The 12,087-nt window shown below is 34.4% G+C and overlaps 1 protein-coding gene and 1 long non-coding RNA gene across 18 annotated transcripts in view; both read right to left on the bottom strand.

The window, feature by feature from the left end:
• Positions 1 to 12,087, bottom strand: part of LOC106788192 (phosphatase and actin regulator 1) — a 74,158-nt gene that overhangs the window by 2,798 nt on the left and 59,273 nt on the right. For 11 of the 17 annotated variants that reach the window (XM_014751243.1, XM_014751245.1, XM_014751246.1 and 8 more), the window contains 4 exons: positions 2,891 to 3,094; positions 1,784 to 2,014; positions 987 to 1,254; positions 368 to 400 (listed from right to left, as the gene is read on the bottom strand). In XM_014751243.1, coding sequence (XP_014606729.1) covers positions 368 to 400; positions 987 to 1,254; positions 1,784 to 2,014; positions 2,891 to 3,094 — 736 coding nt within the window. The remainder of the gene's footprint in view (positions 1 to 367; positions 401 to 986; positions 1,255 to 1,783; positions 2,015 to 2,890; positions 3,095 to 12,087) is intronic. The other 6 variants (XM_014751239.1, XM_014751240.1, XM_014751242.1 and 3 more) reach the window with 4 other exon arrangements.
• LOC106788198 overlaps positions 10,688 to 12,087 on the bottom strand; it is a 13,636-nt gene continuing 12,236 nt past the window's right edge. Inside the window, exon 3 of the long non-coding RNA XR_001381875.1 lies at positions 10,688 to 10,705. This is a non-coding gene — a long non-coding RNA (uncharacterized LOC106788198). The remainder of the gene's footprint in view (positions 10,706 to 12,087) is intronic.

Below are 12,087 nucleotides of genomic sequence, written 5' to 3'. Positions count from 1 at the left end.
TTGTTAGATCTAATTGTAAGAAATAATTTACATGCATAAATCAAACGTACCGTGTATATGTATAATAATTATATAATATATGTATATATGTACATAATTCTATATGAGAAGTATAATAAAAGTGAAAGAGTATTTTTCATGGATTTCCCTAAGGTTTTCTCATGCTTAAGATCGAACGTCTCATGCTTATGGCGTTCGACACAGAGGCAGACAGACAGAGGTCAATGGAAAGACTAGAAAACATTTTGTTTCTTTACGATCCAACCACCATAATATGGGATTCCAAAAATACAATATTATACAATGTTTATACATATATCATATTACATCGGTTCGCGCATGCTTAATTAGACCAATGTCCAATTACCATATTCTCATCCTTGGCCTCAACGGTGGCCTTCTGGTTAAGCATAAGAAAAATACGATTGTTTTACTAGCGATTGATATGTTAATGGCGGGGTGGAGGGGGGGGGGCAGCGTACAATGTCCAAATATATTTCAACGATTCACGCTGGAACATCGTTCGATCTAATTTATTTATTACAAATTTGTCAATCTTACGTTAGACGGTTTAAATAAAAAAAAAAAAAAAAAAGAAAAAACTTGGAAACGTAAACCTAAAGGATTAAACGATATTCCAGATTAACTCGAAACTTTTTTCTTAACTTTGATTCGATCGAGTGGCTTTTAACGAATCCTCGAGTCGCGAAGGAACAATCGAAAAGTAAGATTTCCTCAAGAAATTAACATTAATTTTCTTCTCCCCTCCGTTTATTTGTTTTTTTTTTTTTTTTATGAAAGGACTCCCCCTCCTTGTCTTTTGAAAATTCGAATGAAAAGAAACCGCGTAAATGTCGATCCGCATTTTATTCGTAAACTCTCCCAACCCCCCCCACCCTCGTACATGCGCGTACAAAATCCGATGAATACGTTTCTAAATGCTTCGCTATTAGGGTTGTTGTGCTTTCATATAAAGATGAACTAACTTGAACGAAGCATGGAGTTCTTGACGAAGAGTCAATGGCCTGTTCTCCTGCGTTGGCGTATTTTGCGGCGTTCCAGGACCACTGCCGGATCCCTTTTTCTTCAGTGCACTTTTCAATGGCATCGCATGGAATTTAGGCTCTTTAGCTGGTATTTCTTCGATCCTAGATGTATCGATAGCCGGATCTGGTTGAGACACCCTAAAGACGTAAAGATTATCGTCCTCCTCCTCCACGTCGATGTCTTCGTCATCTACGAAGGACACGTACACTGTCATATCAGTTTTATATTAAAACAGGTACTAAAATGATCCTTCCTTGTGTTTATTTTCAAATATTACAGACACCATTCGTACAAGCTACTTTTCCATTAGATTTACAAATTGAACATTTACAAGGAGACATTACAGTTTAACACTTGAAAGGATTTTTACGAGCTTTGGTATATGTGTAAGTATACCCCTTTAAGGTATTCCATTTTTTCCAACTTATGCTATCGCACTAATCGATTGAATTTACAAGAAGATAAGCACATATTATATAAATAAAAGTAAATATTAAAATGTTTTTCTCAAAATTGGCTACTGGCCAGTTTAGCGAAATATTTTACCGAAAGAATACCTAAAAAAGTATACTACTGATATATCATCAAAGCTCGTAAAAATCCGTTGATATTCAACTGTAATGTCTTCAAATAAATATTTCAATGAGAAAGTAGCCGGTTCGTAGGATGTTTGCATAAAACATTAGAATATAATTAGTCAATAAATAAAGAATAAAATAAAAGCAGCAATCCTTACCTTCGTCTTCGCAATCCGATAACGGGATTTGCTGTTGCCGCTGCCTCGTAACCATCGTGGGACTCGGCGAGCTGAACATCGGCGGTGGTGGAATCGGTCCTATTTCGCTCAAAGGAATTGGAGGTTCCGGAAGCTCCGACAACATCAAAGTATTTTGAGGTGGTAAAGGATAGCACCTTTCTATTACCTGCTGTTGATTTTCGGCGCTTTGATCGAGAACACCCTTTTCCACTGAAATCAACAAATAAATATCATAAAATTAATTACATATTATTACTTAGTTATTATTTTAACAAATTAACATTTGTCTTCTTCAAGAAGAAGAAGAATATTTGTCAATACGTAACAACATAATATTATAGAACGGGGACAAGTAATATAAGTGAGAATTATCTTATGAGAATTACTCATTACGAGATTGAGAGAACCGGTGATATATCTCAAAGCCAAGAAAATCTTGGCAATGATGATCGTTCCCCTCACTACCCCACTTGTTTGCTCGCTCGCTCAATTTTCTCACCAAGAAAACTTACTAAGCATTCGTGGGACGAGTGAGTAATCTTTATACAATTTCAAGATCTTTATTTTGTTCAATTCCATAGACGATCTAGCAAAGATCGTTGTTGTATGCCTATCTCATCTACCCCAGCCATTCTCTCTTAAATATTATCATATAAACAAGAAATTTGTTCATATGCTTTATACAATTATTTCCTAGATCATAAACGTTCGAAACACGCGTAGTTCTCATTTTGTATAACGTACGTGTGATAAAGTGGCAAACAAATTGGTATCTGTATTATGTCTTTAAAAAATGAATAATGTCAATGTGTGGTGTTTCCTGCATATCTAATATTGTCGCCTAATGTATGCATGTCATACACATATACATCGTTGCGTATAAATGATATATAACCACCATCGTATTCGTAGAAAAAAGTATAGAAAAATATCAGTACAGATCAGTCTTAGATTAGTCATAGATCAGTTTAGTTTCTTCTATATTCTTTTTGAAAGAATAATAAACTTTTCTCTGAGCTTGTGAAAAGGAACGTGGAAGAAGAAGAAGAAGAAGAAGATTTATTTCCATATAATACATATACTCACTGTCGAACAAGATCAGCCTCCTGGCTACAACCCTGGCATCAAGGGTGTTCGGCCTATTCGGCTTTTGTTGATCCCCCCCTGTATTCGTGGTCGTGCCTGAAATCGGCACCCCAACGCCCGTAGTCGTGCTCTGATTGACCTGAGTCTCGGCACTTGCCGAAACTGCGCCATTTGCACTCTGTTCAGTCTTTTCCTTCTTCGGCTCTGTAACAGAAAAGAAAAAAAAAGAGTTCGACGTAGACTACCCAAGTAATTCTTCTCTTTCCTCCCCCCAGAACCCACCCTTTCTCTTCCTTTTTTTTTCTTTTCGTCTATTTCCTTTTTTTTCTTTTCTTTCTAGTTACAATTAATATTATAATCAATTCATTCCAAACGTCGTCGTCATTGATGACACATCCACGTGATGATTCCTTGTAAATCCCGTGCCTCGCAAATAACGGGGGCTGCTGGTTGCTTGTTATACATTTTTATTTTTGTTATTTTATTTATTTGTTCAACGCACACAGTTTTTCTTCCAATAGTAGAATATTTTAATATCGTATTCAGCTAAATTTTTGCTGCTTAACTTACTGCACAGTAAACTCATGATTACGATCAGTAGAATCATGCATGCTTGTGTCGGACGACGTTGCCGGAATGAAAGGATTAAATGAGGGAAAAAACAGACATTTTGTTGTTAGCTCAGAGAAAAGTTTTCTTTTCAATTGTTCATTTTTTAAATGATGATCAACGTTTGTTCTCAATATTTCTTTTTTTTTTTTTGTATATTTTAAAAAATAATTCTATTTCATTTCTTAGGGATGAGAGAGATTGCTTCATTTTGAGAAATTATGATCAATAAAATGAAACAATTAATTTGACCACAATTTGATATTAATAGGGAATATTCTATAATAGGAAATATATCGAATTTTGTAATTTATTATGCCAGCCAAAGAATGATTCATTTTCGTGTTAATTTATATGCCGCCTGTTTACCTGTCTGTTTGTGTGTTTTCCTCTTCTTCTTCTCTCTCTCTCTCTCTCTCTCTCTCTCTCTCTCTCTCTCTCTCTCTCTCCCTCTCTCTCCCTCTCTGTTTCAGTATCGACATAAATACGAATAACGTATGACATGAAATTAATACCAGTCAAATCGGAAAAAGCAAATTTAGGAGAAAATATCGAGTTCGGTGACCATTAGAACAAATCGGTCTTCTTGTTTTCTCTATTTTCAAATCTTCCAAAATTTATTAGCAGAGGAATTGGACGATCGTCAAATTCCAAAGTAAGTACGTGTAATGCATCGGACCAATTAATTGTCGGCGTTTTGATATTATTCCATTTTTTTTTCTTTCCTATTTGTTTGTATTTCTCGATATATCGAATCGAATACAATAAGATTGATAATAATTTGTTTTTAAATTCAGAACAAAGATTACGATAACGCATGTTTAATTGATCTAAAATGTTGTCTTGGTGAAAATATATAATAAAAAAAAAAAGAAAAATAAATATAGATGCACTGTCATTAATCGTCAAGGAGAAAGAAGCTGACCTATTCGGATGAGAATAATATCCAAGAGAAAACATCTCTTATGCGTGTAGAAAAGATGAACGTGTAACACACGACAAATGCGACTATGAATAGAGCATGGCTACACTTCCGTGGCGTGCTGCCCTTGGCAGTGGCACATCAACTTTTTTTTTCAGTTATGTCGTCGACGAAATTTCGTTCGTGTTATTAAAGCGACGAATTAGTCACATTTCCTTTTTTCCCCCCAATGTAACAAATATTTCAACGAAAAAAAAGTAATAATAATAAAAAAAGAAAAAGCTTTCATATATCAAAGCTTGCGTGCAGAGAGTCCGCGTCAAATGCCACAAGGCAGTGGTTGGTTGGATCGACAATATACGGGATGACGTTGCATTCTCGCGAAGTATAAAAGTCCGAGAGCAATATAGAAATAGCGGACAATACTGTTGAAGGCGTCAATCCCTTTTCTCCCTTTTTTCTTCTTTTTTTCTCTTTTTTCTCTTTTTTTTTCTTTTCCTTTTCATACTCTTCGATGATGACAATTTAAAATACTGGACAAAAAAAGAAAAAAAAAAAAGAAACAAAGGCAGAAGAAAACGATCGGTCGTTGTCAGTTCACTAATTGTATCGTTCGACTGGTAAAATAAAGTTATCTATAACAAGGAGACACATTAAAGTTGAACATCGCGACGGATTTTTACGAGCTTTGATGATAGTATACTTTTTTTAGATTTACAAGAAGTAAGCATATATTTATATAATATATAAAAAAAGGCAAATTTTTAAATGTTTTTCTCAAAATTGGCTGCTGGTCAGTTAACCGAAATATTTTACCGAAAGAATACCTTAAGGGTACACCAAAGCTTGTCAAAATCCGTTCAAGTGTTCAACCGTAATTGTAAAAAGGACACGTGAATTCATATTATATTTGATTTATACAAAGTGCTTTTTTGTTCTATTTTTTTTGTTGAATTTTTTTGTTGTTTTCCTTTATCTCTTTCTCATTTTCATTGCGACAATCTCACGTTACACTTCGCAAAGAAATAAAAATAATATCCTAGAGCAGTTTTTATTGAGGTACCAATCGGTAGGTACGCGGATATCTTAATAGACTTAATTTCATTTGATCTTGACTAATGGAACTCTACAAATAATTGATTAATCATTGCTATTGTAGCACACACGTTCTCGTGGGTAGTGTATTGTATCGTGTGGTACATACGATATCAATCTGTGGTTTACACACATCGAAGAAACGTGACCGATTGTGGGGGTAGAAAAAAAGAAGAGTTTGAAATGCGTGCCGTGGCTTTCTTCCTACCTTCGTCCTTGACCTCGCCTACGCGTTCACTCCATTTTAAAGTACCAAAAGGGTGGCGATTAAATTAATTTTATTGTTAGAGGAAGAAGAAAACGAAAATGTGATTAGAAGTAGGAGAAAAAAAGGGGTGTTGGAGTTGTTATGAAATAAATGATATCACAGTTTCATAGGGAAACATTTGTTAGTACGTAATCGTTTATTCTTGAAATTATTCAAATTCGTATTATCACCAAAGAAGTTTCCTCTAGATACCACCACCATATCACCTTCTTTTTCTTATACCATAGATCTCGTCATAAAATGGAAAAAAACCAAAAGATAATTCCATCGATGTTATTCGCAAGCACGTAGAAGTTAGATAAGTACTTACGTTTTCTCAGAAGCTTAACGTTTTCTTTAATTATGAACTTTAGAAAAGATCTAACGAGATTTCATTTTTTATTAACACCTCCTACCTTCTTATCATAACTCATTTTGTTCCTCCTCTTTCAATGTTCAATATTGTTGACAATATTGTTGACAAAAATCTCGATATCGGTGTCGAATTATCAACGCCATTGTTTTAAAGCGGTCAAAGCTTTTCAAGCCCCAACGTCATAGGTAATTAATTTAGCAACACGACATAATCAAATGAATCAACGGTAAAATACGAATAGAAAGAGATATCGATCCGGGGCCCCATCAGATGGTATCCATGTTTTTCCACGATTTTCTCTGACGCAAATTTACACGTTGTTTCATCATATGTTTATTGATCTCGATCGTGCACCGAATCAACGAACAGATGGGGTGGTTATTTTTATTATTATTGTTCCTAATTTTTCAACCGGCTTTGTGCAAAGAAACAAAAATAAAACTAGCCGTTATTTTCGAGCTTTTCGGCCTTTTCAAATACACGAGATACATTTCAGGAAGATACAAATATTCCACTTTTTCCACATTGAAAAAAAAAAAAAAGGAAAAAGCAAATGATAACGAGAGAAAGAAAAAGTAGAAAAAAAGGCTGGAGAAACTAAAAAACGATGTTTAAACGACATTGAAAAGGGAAAATTTAATTTGTAAAAGTAGGTCATTGTTAATTGTTTGTCTCAAATACGGGTCGAGCAAAAAAGAGAAAAGCGTTACAAATTTATTTTCTTTTCACGATATAACTCTCTCTCTCTCTCTCTCTTTTTTTGCTATACTTAATCGAAACGCTAACACTTATTGTTAGATTTTATCGTTTAGCTAATGTCATCGCGTAGGATCGATGTCTATTAATTGCAAAATCGAAAGACATGAGATCTGAAAATAAAAGAAAAACTACATTGAAATATTTTCCAAGTTTAATTATTTCATTTGTAAAAGGAAAAATGAACAAACTTGTTAAATACTTTTAACGCGGGGGAGGGAAAGAAAAAAACGAGAATAAGTGAAGAGGAAATAATCTTATAAAAAGAACAACAAAATAATAATACAAAGAAATACCGATATATCTTGTTTGGTTTTTTCTATTATGACGTGGATTTACCGAAAAAAAAAAAATGTTTTCGATACTCGACATTCATTGTTAACAAATGTAATTTTGATTATAATTTAGAACACGGAACGAGACGAGAATCCTAAAGATGCGAAGACACTCGTCGTATTCTTGATTTCAGATCATTCTTTCGTAAATTCCGATCGATTGTTCCAGAATTTTTCTCGCTCGTTTTATCTTTTTATATATATAGAATTTGATTATATATTTTATATTATTATATATATATTTTTTTATTATATATTCAGGTCAGTCCAAAAATTCGTATATATTCGTACACTGTTTAAAAATTTCGCAAAAATGTGCACGAACTTTTAGACTCACCTGATATATTGCAAGAGAACATTTGTCACATTACCTACAAATTTAATTACCACAAATTTTGGTCGAATATTTTTTCCGAATTTGATTTATATGTATAAACACATAATAATTATGTATGTTGCAAGTTCTATACGACGATAATTCTAAATTCGTTCAGAATATAGTCGACTGCAGGTAGAAGATATATATCAGGTAAAATGATTATACATTTATTGCTATTAATTAACGAGAGATATATGCTATGACAAAAAACAGACGGTTTGCAACTTCCCTAAATGACAATTAAAGAGTACCATACAATTAGTTTCATTTCCCCGGCGAGATTAATTACGTTTATTGGAATATGAACTAACGTCCTATCACTCACTATGCATATATTTCTCTCTCTCTCTCTCTCTCTCTCTCTCTCTCTCTCTCTCTCTTTTTGAAAACTCAATTTAACACGTTTATCTCAAAATTTCATGAAAACGATAATAAGCTTGATGACATTTATAATTTTAACTTAAATACAAAATCCTCTATCATTATATAATCAAATTTATTTATCAATGAATCATTAAACCGATTATTTCATTTCACTCGTTCATAAATTTCGTAGAAAAGAAATCAATCGAAAGATCGATCCACTTAAACGATGAACTTGAGAGGATCCGTTAATAAAAACTAGTTAAAAAAGAAAAGAAAAAATAGAGAAAAGAAGGAAAGAAAAAATAAGCTGGAAGAAGCAGCGAGAGGTTAACGGCATTTCAATTTTTGCGTCAGGCTTTTCAAGTGACGAGACGTTTCCAAGTGGGGGATCGTTCAGCCGTTTGGAAAAATTTCCAATCGAATTTCACAGTACACACACACCACCCACACACGAGTAGGCAGGGAAACGCCAAAAGGAAATCATATAACGACACGAATACTTTTTCCATTTTTCAGCATACGCAAGTTTGACGCTCACCAACCACCCCATCATCATCCAGGTTTATCCCCTCATTTTCTTCTTATACTATACACCCCTGTGTACGACGACGACGACGACGACGACGACCCACGTCAATCGTCAGCATACGCAAGCAAACCTAACGCACACTCGTATTTTTTTCCCTTCTTCTATTCGTATCGATTTTTCAAACGCGTTCTTTTATGCGATCGATTTTAAAGCAGACAGGAAAAGGAAAGAAGAAGAAAGAAAGAGAACAAAAAAAACCAAGGGAAAAGTACATCAGGCCACTCGAGAATATTGCATGCGAGTGGTGAAAGGGATGCACGTACAATTTCGCTTTGTTTAAAGCACCAGGGGTACTCAACCCTTTTTTTATTCTTTTTGTTTTTCTTTTTCTCGAGAGCCGCATATTATTATTAATTTCCTACATCGAATCTCAAAAATCCCAACATCGACCAGTCACCCCTTCCTTCCCCCTACGATTACAGTGTCACGTGAAAAGTCTTGTTACTTTTCCTTTTTTAATAATCGTTTCTGATTAAAACAAAAAAACAAAAAGATGCTTATCGACGTAAAATATCAGAATTATCCCTCCATTGAAACGTGTTATGGATTTTATATAGATCTATAATTAATAATGGGGGTGAATGGGAATATAAAACAAATACTATTTCGTTGAAACATATGTGGATATTAATATTTGTGATTTTTGATATTACAGACATGTGTGTCGATCAACTGTAGTAATAAGTCCTGTCAATGCCTGTTGCAGGTGTATGTATGGTGTATGTTGTGTGTAGTTAGCGATTTGATAAAATTAACAAAATAACTTTATTTATTTATAATTAATTAATTTTATTTGTTAATTTAATATCGTCCTTGTCTGCTTAACCGCCAATCAATTGTTACTTTACCACTTGTAAGATTATTTATTTATTTGTTTGTTTCAAAATATATTTCAATCTTGACTGAGAACCTTGAATCAGGGCTGAGTATCCCTGGTTTAGGGGTTACAGTTGAGAAAAGTTTCAGCAAGGAACGAAATATCTCTCTCTCTCTCTCTCTCTCTCTCTCTCTCGTTCTCTGTTACACGTAAAACAATCAAAAGTTTACGTAAATTTACGAGTAACTTACTTATTTAAAATACTTTATTTCTAATCCGAAAACGTGTTGAAATCTCGTCAACTATTTGACGAACGTTCTTTGGAAAAGGAGATTACTCAGGACTGACGTCAATCCATAAAAAAGAAAAAAAAAGAAGAGTACAGCCAAGAAAAGGAAGAAAAAAATTCTATTGGATATTACTATCGTTTGATGGTTGTTGCGAAATGAGAAAATTAGTTGTCGAGTGAATAGAATAAAACGGGTTCATCGATCCTTCGAAAGGAGAATGAAAGAGTCGTCGACAAGTGAGACGATTAATAAAAAAAGAACAAACAAAAAATTACATTATTAATCGAATAGAAAAATAAAATGTAAAAAAGGGGGAAGGGGGCCCTGGCGGAGGGGTGGATGGATTGCAGAGTAAGAATTTATCATCATCATCTGAATAGTTCAGTATTTGTTCTTCTTTTTGTTTGTTTGTGTGTGGTGCGCGTAGAATAATATTACTTCGTTCGCATAATAATATAACGTTCAGGTGATTTTTCCGAAAGCACAAAAATAAGCTCACCTTGAGGAAAGCCTTTCTTGTAGCCCGGTGGGAGAAAGGCAGCGGGTGGAGTTATTGGAGGTGCTGCGTCCCAACTAGGCACGACATCCGGTTGCATCGCGTATCCGCCAGGAAGTTCCAGGATCTTTTGCTGTTTTTCGCAACGTCTTCGTCTCCTACCACTCGGTGTGAAAGTTTTCACAGCCGCTAAGAAACCTACTCCACTCATATCTCTTTTTTTCTTACTTTTTTTTCCTTTTCTTTTCCTTTTTTTTTCTTTTTTTAACCCTCTCTTGATGATATGACTATATCTTGATGATATTCAGTTAATTATGTTCTAACAATACGTCTCTGTACTCGTTCAATTTATTTCGATCGGAGAAATTCTTTCTTCTGGTTGGAGGGGGGCGGTCTTTGGGGGCGGCGGAACACTATGGGAGAAATATTCGTCTTCGAAATTTGTTCTTCTTCTTATAAACTGCTTTTCCTTCTTTCCATTTCCTCGAGAGTTTAGCCAGTAATTTTTTGCTTACGATTTTACGGAGGAATCTTCGATCTTTAATGATAAAAAGATATTCATTCCTTTTTATAGAAACACAAAAAAAAATGGAGAAATCGTCACGAAAGATTTATGGGGGTGTGGTGGGGGTTTGGAGAAAACGTAAAGAAAGAAGCGTGAAAAGTTGCGATACGAGAAGTTTGTCGTAAAAGCGCGGACGATCGTAGGGCGATGTTTTTTCTTTTTCGAATAATCGGGGGGCGGGGGCCAGGTCGGGGGCCAAGTCGGGGACCAGCTTTTTATCCCGACAATGAAGAGAACTTTCAAACGATCGCACCAGTTGCTCCGACAAAAAAAGAAAAAAACAAGTCAAATGGAAAAAATAATAATAGTCGCGTCAATTATTTTCATCGAAAATTTAATAATTTTTGCGACAAAACAACCGATTACGAAAACGACGAAGAGTTTTTTTTTTTTTCTAAATGGAAATTTGAAATTCGTAGGAAAAGAGAAGAGAATGAATGACGTAGCGTTTGGAAATTACTCCGGCGAGTAATAATAATAGTAGGAGTAGTTTTATGCACATTTTTCCATGAGAACGCGTTTCTTCCTTTCGGAGAGAGAAAATTCACGAGTAATGGGAGGGGGATTGTGGTTGGTTAGCTTGATAAGGAAAAAAAGAAGAAAAAAGCTCGTTCCCTTCTCGAGGTGCCACTGGCAATCGGAATAAATCATTCGGAGAGACGGTCGAAAAATGTATTTGCCCGTTTTTCGACAAACCGCCACCACCATCATCACCACCACCGCATTCTTTTCTATTTTCTTATACGCCCAATTCCGTTTTTACACGATTTATTTTGATTTAACACGATCGATCCAAATTCGAAGAAGTTTCATTCGAAAAAGAATTCTTCGAGAAGACGATAACCACCAAAATATTTTTAGCAGTAATATTGCAGTTTTTTTATTATTACAAAGTGACAACGATTAACAAATCTTTTTACGCGTAACTCATATTATCTTGCCTAATTTTTGTGTTCATGAATTGGTAAGATGTTTTTTTTCCTTTTCAAATGATCATTTACTTTGTATGAAATCAAATCTTTAAGATCCTAACATGAAAACTCATGGTTTATTGTATTATTTTTCCAGATTTCTTTTTACACGTATTCTTCGGGAACGTTGTTATCTATCGTGTAAAAACAGAATTAAGTTAACTTATATGAGGAAAGTTATGGAAAAAGCTTTATCTCGTTTCTCGGAGACCCGAGGAAGAATATGACGCGTTTTGTACGTTCGTTGAGAAAATAATCATGGATTATTCTTTTAAAAGAAAGAATCCTGACGAGTTGTACAAAAAAATACGAACGAAAGGATAGAAAAATAAGAAGGTGTGAAAGTAAGATGAAGAAAAAATGAAAAAAAAAAAAAAAAAAAAA

The sequence above is a fragment of the Polistes canadensis genome, unplaced genomic scaffold (assembly GCF_001313835.1).
Source record: "Polistes canadensis isolate GaletaPanama2010 unplaced genomic scaffold, ASM131383v1 scaffold_129, whole genome shotgun sequence".
NCBI lineage: Eukaryota > Metazoa > Arthropoda > Insecta > Hymenoptera > Vespidae > Polistes > Polistes canadensis.
This window is presented reverse-complemented; position numbering and strand designations above follow the sequence as displayed.